The sequence below is a fragment of the Nannospalax galili genome, unplaced genomic scaffold (genome assembly GCF_000622305.1).
Source record: "Nannospalax galili isolate Female #2095 unplaced genomic scaffold, S.galili_v1.0 scaffold236, whole genome shotgun sequence".
NCBI classification, from domain to species: Eukaryota; Metazoa; Chordata; class Mammalia; order Rodentia; family Spalacidae; genus Nannospalax; species Nannospalax galili.
In genome coordinates, this window is record NW_008338710.1 from 1,136,650 (window position 1) to 1,142,315 (window position 5,666).

Sequence of the window (5,666 nt, forward strand, 5' to 3'; positions counted from 1 at the left end):
AAAAAAAAAAAATGGGCTAAAAGACATGTCTCTGTCTACTAAGACCTCTCAGAGACAACAGCTCAGCTGAGCCTTGATAGCCAATAAAGGCAGGACTTGGCACAATGCCCACATCACAGATGAGGAAATGTAAAAGTAACCACATCCTGCAAGTGGCAGAGTCTCTCCTTGACCTGAGAATTCACATCCAAGGCTCTGACGTAAAGCACGGTACTCTTTTCATCTCAAACCAGTATCCTATTATTTGGGGATTCTTTGCAAATATTTTAGAATAAAAAGAATTTTCTTTCCCAAGAGAAAAAAAAAATGGTGTAGTAATTAATGTGTTTTAGAACTGAACAGATCAGATAGAATGGCAAAGCCCAGGATACACATCTGGGTAATGTTTCCACTTAACTTCTCAGAGTCTCTAGTTCCTCATCCATATGCACAGGAGTAAAATCCTAACCTCTCAGTATTATAAGAATTAACTGATCAGAGTATTCAGACCCTTACCTACCACAAGAAAGGTAATAATAAACACTGACTTCCTTATTTCAAAAACAACAAAGCAGCCTCGATATACTAACTTCAAATTTCAACTTTAGTTTTTCAAAATCACACTAGATACTTTTATCCTACTGGCTTACAGCATCAGAGTTAGGGATTTTAACTTAGTGGTAGAGGGCTTGCTAGGTAATCACAAGGTCCTGGGTTAGGTCCTCAGCTCCCAAAAATAAAAAATATACAGTATCAACTCTAAGTAACTTCTAATATATGAAAGAAACATATTATAATTCCTAAAGTAAAGACAAAAGTTACATAAATATGTCAGTTACAGGCAAACAAAAGACAAAAAATTGGGGGTGGGGATCTTTTTGAGACAGGGTCTCCATGCAGCCACAGCTGGCCTGGAATTCACCATGGAGACCAGGCTGGCCTCAATCTCACAGAGATCCATCTGCCTCTGCTGGGATTAAAGGCATACAACCACCACGCCCAGCTAAGCCAACAATTTTTTTAAGTCATTATGAATTCCTAAATTATAAGCACAAAGATTATTAGGAATCACTAAACGTAAGTTTTAACTAGTGGTAATTTAGATCATTCTTTGTTTTTTTTTGTTTTGGTTTTGATTTGTTTCTTTTTTGGCTTTCTATAGTACTAGAGAGCAAACCCAGGGACTTTTTTATACATGCAAGGCAGGTGTTCTATCACTGAGCTATACCCAAAATCCAGATCTCCTTCTTCTTTTGTGTCATTTTAAAATAATTTAATTACAATGACCCACCATGTAATAAGACTTCAACATCAAAGCCAAACTGTTCTTTGAGAAAAAAAAAAAAATGATTTTTTTTTCTGGTCTTTATCACCTGTAGCTGTGCTTCTCACATTCAAATCTAACTCCTCCCAAAGTTTTCTTGACTCCTTCCTCTTTGAAGGGCTAGGGGGAGACACAGAGGAGAGAAAGAAATGACAAGCACTTAGAAAATTTTTCACTTCCTCTTTAAATTTGGAATAAGCATGGAAATTTAAGCTCCAAGGAGTACATTTTTCAAAACACTGCACCCAATGTCTGTGGACTGTGTGGATATTCAGTGGGGCAGCTACCTGGCTAGAGACGAGTCCAGAATTTAATGGAGCATATCTTTAGCATCTAAATGAGGAATCAATTGGAGGTTGGATGGAAGTGCGCAGAGCCCAGGGAATGTTTGCACCTCTGCCAGCACCAGTGCCTGGACCTTTTCCATCCACTCCTTAACTCAAGGGCTGTGTCTCTGTCTGATAGGAAAATCAAGGAACTAATAAACCCAAAGGTTGAGTAACCAGAGAACTTTACATAAATAAGGCAGGACATGGAAAAGCATCTCTAGTGGCTTGTGGGGTAGTTTCTCATGCTGCTGAGACTGGTTACAGAGCCTCTTCTACAAAAAAAACAAAGTGAAAGAGCTGCCACTGCCCACTGGGAAGCTATCTATCCTTTTCTCAACTGCACAACTTCAGAAAACCACATGCTCAGGGTGTTCTGGCATCTTACAACTACCTTAGGCTCTAAGCAATACTACTTAAGTTGATTTACACTTATATTCTCTGGGAAGCAGTGGGTACAAGAGAAGAAAAAAGTGTAAAGATAAAAAAATAAAGTTTAAAATCTAAGCTTACAGTTTAAAACTTTAAAATAAGTTTAAAAAAAAAAAGTTTAAAACCTGCCACTGGTTCTACTTGTCTAATGCTGACCGATACAACACCTAAGGGACGCTAGACCTCAGATGCACTACTGAAAACAAACACATCTTAGGGTTTTGAGGACTGAGTTTAAAAGCATGCATAGGGTGCCCAACCAAAGCACCCAGCAGACTCTCTCTCTGACTTCCCATCTCCTTCTTCTTACTTCCTGGCTTTGATTCCAAGGAGGTCAGATGCCAGTTGTTCAGGGTTCCTCTTTTGATGCAGGCCTCAAGACACATCAAATTTGGATCCATATCCTTCCCTTTATAGATGTCCCACTCTTCTTAAGTATTAACTTTCATCAAAAAGGTTACTGAGCAATTAAAGAGCTTTCTTTAGTCATACTGCAAGCCTGACACCCAGCACAACATAAACCTACTCTAGAGATGGATTTCTTCCAGTGATGGCTGATTACATGCCTTGTGTGCTAATTTTTTAACAATCTGACACCAAGGTTAAGCTTTTTTTTTTCCAAACTCTGCAACAAGTGATTCTACTAGCCTGTAAGTACTGTCTGCAGTCTTAACTCTAATTTGAACCTAATTAGTTTCTTATATGCCCCAGCAAAAGAACACAGGATGAACATCAAAGTCTCCCATCCAATAAAACATGTCACTAGTCACCCTCTCCCCAGCCTGGATGGCTGAAGAAAATGTGACTGCTAATAAAGACTCAAGAGAAACATTATTCATCCTGTTCCATTCCTGGCTTGTTCTGGTTCCTATTGAAGAAGCCAAGGCCAAGTGATAAACCAGTTTCAAAGCTCTAAGTAACTGGAATGTTCCCAGGAGGGAAGAGCAGTGCGTGTATTTTATGGAGGACATAGAGACTGCTGGAAGCCTTCCAGTTGCTTATTATTTGGGCCTGAAGAGGAGCCACCCCAGAAGGCAAACTTGGCAGGGCTTGCTGACGTAAGAACCAGCCTGTGGTATCCCCAAACGGCCCAGGTGGTTTAAGTCTATTTTTTCTTTCTCAAAGTACTGCTGTGAGGTGGCAATTATGAGGGGGAAACAGTGATTGGGAATCCCTGGTGCGTGTCCTTATAAAAACAAGGGACAGAGCTTCCTTAAGTAAAAGTTACACCTAAGAGATTTCACTTAGAAATTCCGGCCGATAGTTTACTGGGGACAACACTTATCATCTCTGCTGGTGGCTTCCACCCCGACCACAGAAGGTTCCTTTTGTGATGACAGGAATTGATACAAAAATAGAAAAAGAAAAAAAAACAAAAAAAACTAAGTTTACAGATGTGCCTTCGCTTTTTCGGAGTCTAATTTATCCTGGATATATGGGAAGGAATGTGGAATCCGTGACCTATTACAAGAATCCAAAGCCTCCTGGAAAGACTGGAACTCTTCAAGGCTTAAGATAATAAAAAAGAAAGCAGGGAGGGGGAGGAGGCGACGACAGGACACCCAGTCCCTAGTGTCAAGATCTTCCGCTCGCTAGGCCTTTAAGGACCAGGGAGGCAAAATGGGTCTCCGGTGCGCGGCTGGGGAAAAGCGCCCCGAGGAAGGAGACGCCAGGCAGATCTGACACCCTGAAGACCTCCTCCGGGTTGGGGCCGGGGAGGGAAGGCGGGAGCCCGGCGGGCTGGAAGGGAGGGACCGGAGCCGCTGCCGCGCCCCGCCCGGGCCACCCCGGGACAACCAGATGTTCCGCGCGGGGATCCCGCGACAGTGCAGGACGCACGCAGCTGCGGGAGCTGTGGGCTGCAGACCCGACCCGGCCGACCCCTCGCTTCCCTCCGCGCGCCCGGCCAGGATCCGGCACTCACCCGGGGCAACCAGAGGCGAGCTCACCGCGCCCCCGACGAGCACGGCAGCAGTGAGGACGGCCGATCCCGCGAGTCGCCGCCGAGCCATCGCCGGGTCCCTGAGCCCCTCTCGCCCTAGGCAGTGCGACCAAGCAGGCGGCGCAGCTCCGGAGCTGCCCGCGGATTCAGTGGCCGGGATCAACCCAGCGCGCGCAACCAGCCCCGCCGAGGCCCCGCCCACCTCCCCGAGGCCCCGCCCCTGCCCGCCCCTGCCCGCCCCTGCCGGCCCCTGCCCACCGCGCCACAGCCCCCAAGGCCTGGCCCCACCCCCGCATGCGTGGTCCCGCCCCCGAGCCCTGACTCCCGTGGCCTCTCAGGGTCGCTCCCGCTTGCCCAGAGACTGCATCGGACTGGTGGATTGAACCATGGCTCCGCCCCGTCCCGCCCAAAACGACGCGTCTCCGCCTCCTCCCGCTCTGCCCGCTTCCTTTCCAAACCCTGCCCAGCTGCTGTGGCACCGGCTGCGCGGGAGCCTCGGGCGGTCGGGTTCGCGGCAGCTTCTCCAGTGTCTTGGGGCCAGGCAGGCGTGGGAAGAGGAAAACTGAGGGCGGGCCAGGAAGCCCAAACCGACCGCAGACGGGGGCCGCACTGAAGGAGCGCGGTGGTTTGGAGTCCCTAGGCAGTTAGCATCACCCCTGGTTAGTGGGCTAGGAAGGAATGCTGTTCTCAAAGTCAGGTTTGGTTGTTTGAAAACTAAGGAAAAAAGACGAATCAAGTTCATTGTTCCTATCACTGCTTCCATTTAAACTATTCCTACTGAGGAACATATCTCCACAGTTCCAGGAGAAACGCGGGATTTTGGGTGCGTTTGTTGGGTGGGTTTGGGTTCTGTTTTAACCATATGCCCACGTTATATCTTCCAAATACTCCCCTAAGTAAATCTTCAAGTGTCTAGTCACTTATTACCTCCTATCCTCTGATCAACTCTGTAAGGTGGGTATTATCCCCATTTCACAGGCCAGGAAGTAAACCCACTGTGTCTGGGCCACCATGCACATTGTAATTAGCCCAAGTGTTTGTCACTGTTCTGCCCTCTGTACCTGGCCCAAGGTCTGCACACAACTGTGAGCTCACTAGTGTTGGGGAAAGAGGAATTTACTGCTTGTTTGAATATACTGCTTGTTTGAATATACTGCTTGTCTGAATTTACTGCTTGAATTTACTTGTTTAAATTTACTGCTTGTGACCAGTTAACTCAGCTGGAGACACAGGCAGCCAGAGATAGGGGCAAGTTGTCTGGTCCGTGTCATGTCTGTAGGCATGTCTGCTTACACAAGATAACAGAAAAGAGTGGTACCAGGCACTTACCAACGATCTCTCCCCAATTGAGACACCTGAAGGGAGTTGTAACATTTTTCTTGTTTTAAAGTTATTGGTTTGTGAAATGCTTGCTTTAAAACTATTGGCTGTATAAACATGGGCTTTTGTGTAATGGTTGTGGGAGCCTATATAATCTTTACCTAAAATTGCCTCAGGGTCGATCGCTCTGACCAGACCTGCGTGTTTTGGGAAGGACGGTCAGCCCTAGCTAGCTGGTTTAATAAAACTCTGCTTGATTCTTGCATCTCCATACTCGTGCATTGTTCGATCACTCTAACCAGACCTGTGCGTCTTGGAAGGACGGTCGGCCCCAGCTAGCTGG

General features: G+C 46.5%; 1 protein-coding gene across 1 annotated transcript in view; it reads right to left on the minus strand.

Moving 5' to 3' along the window:
• Nucleotides 1-4,200, minus strand: part of Rell1 (RELT like 1) — a 61,952-nt gene extending 57,752 nt beyond the window's left edge. Inside the window, exon 1 of the mRNA XM_008833220.3 lies at nucleotides 3,986-4,200. Coding sequence (XP_008831442.1) covers nucleotides 3,986-4,073 — 88 coding nt within the window. The 5' untranslated portion in view covers nucleotides 4,074-4,200. The remainder of the gene's footprint in view (nucleotides 1-3,985) is intronic.
• Between the last annotated feature and the right edge of the window lie 1,466 nt (nucleotides 4,201-5,666).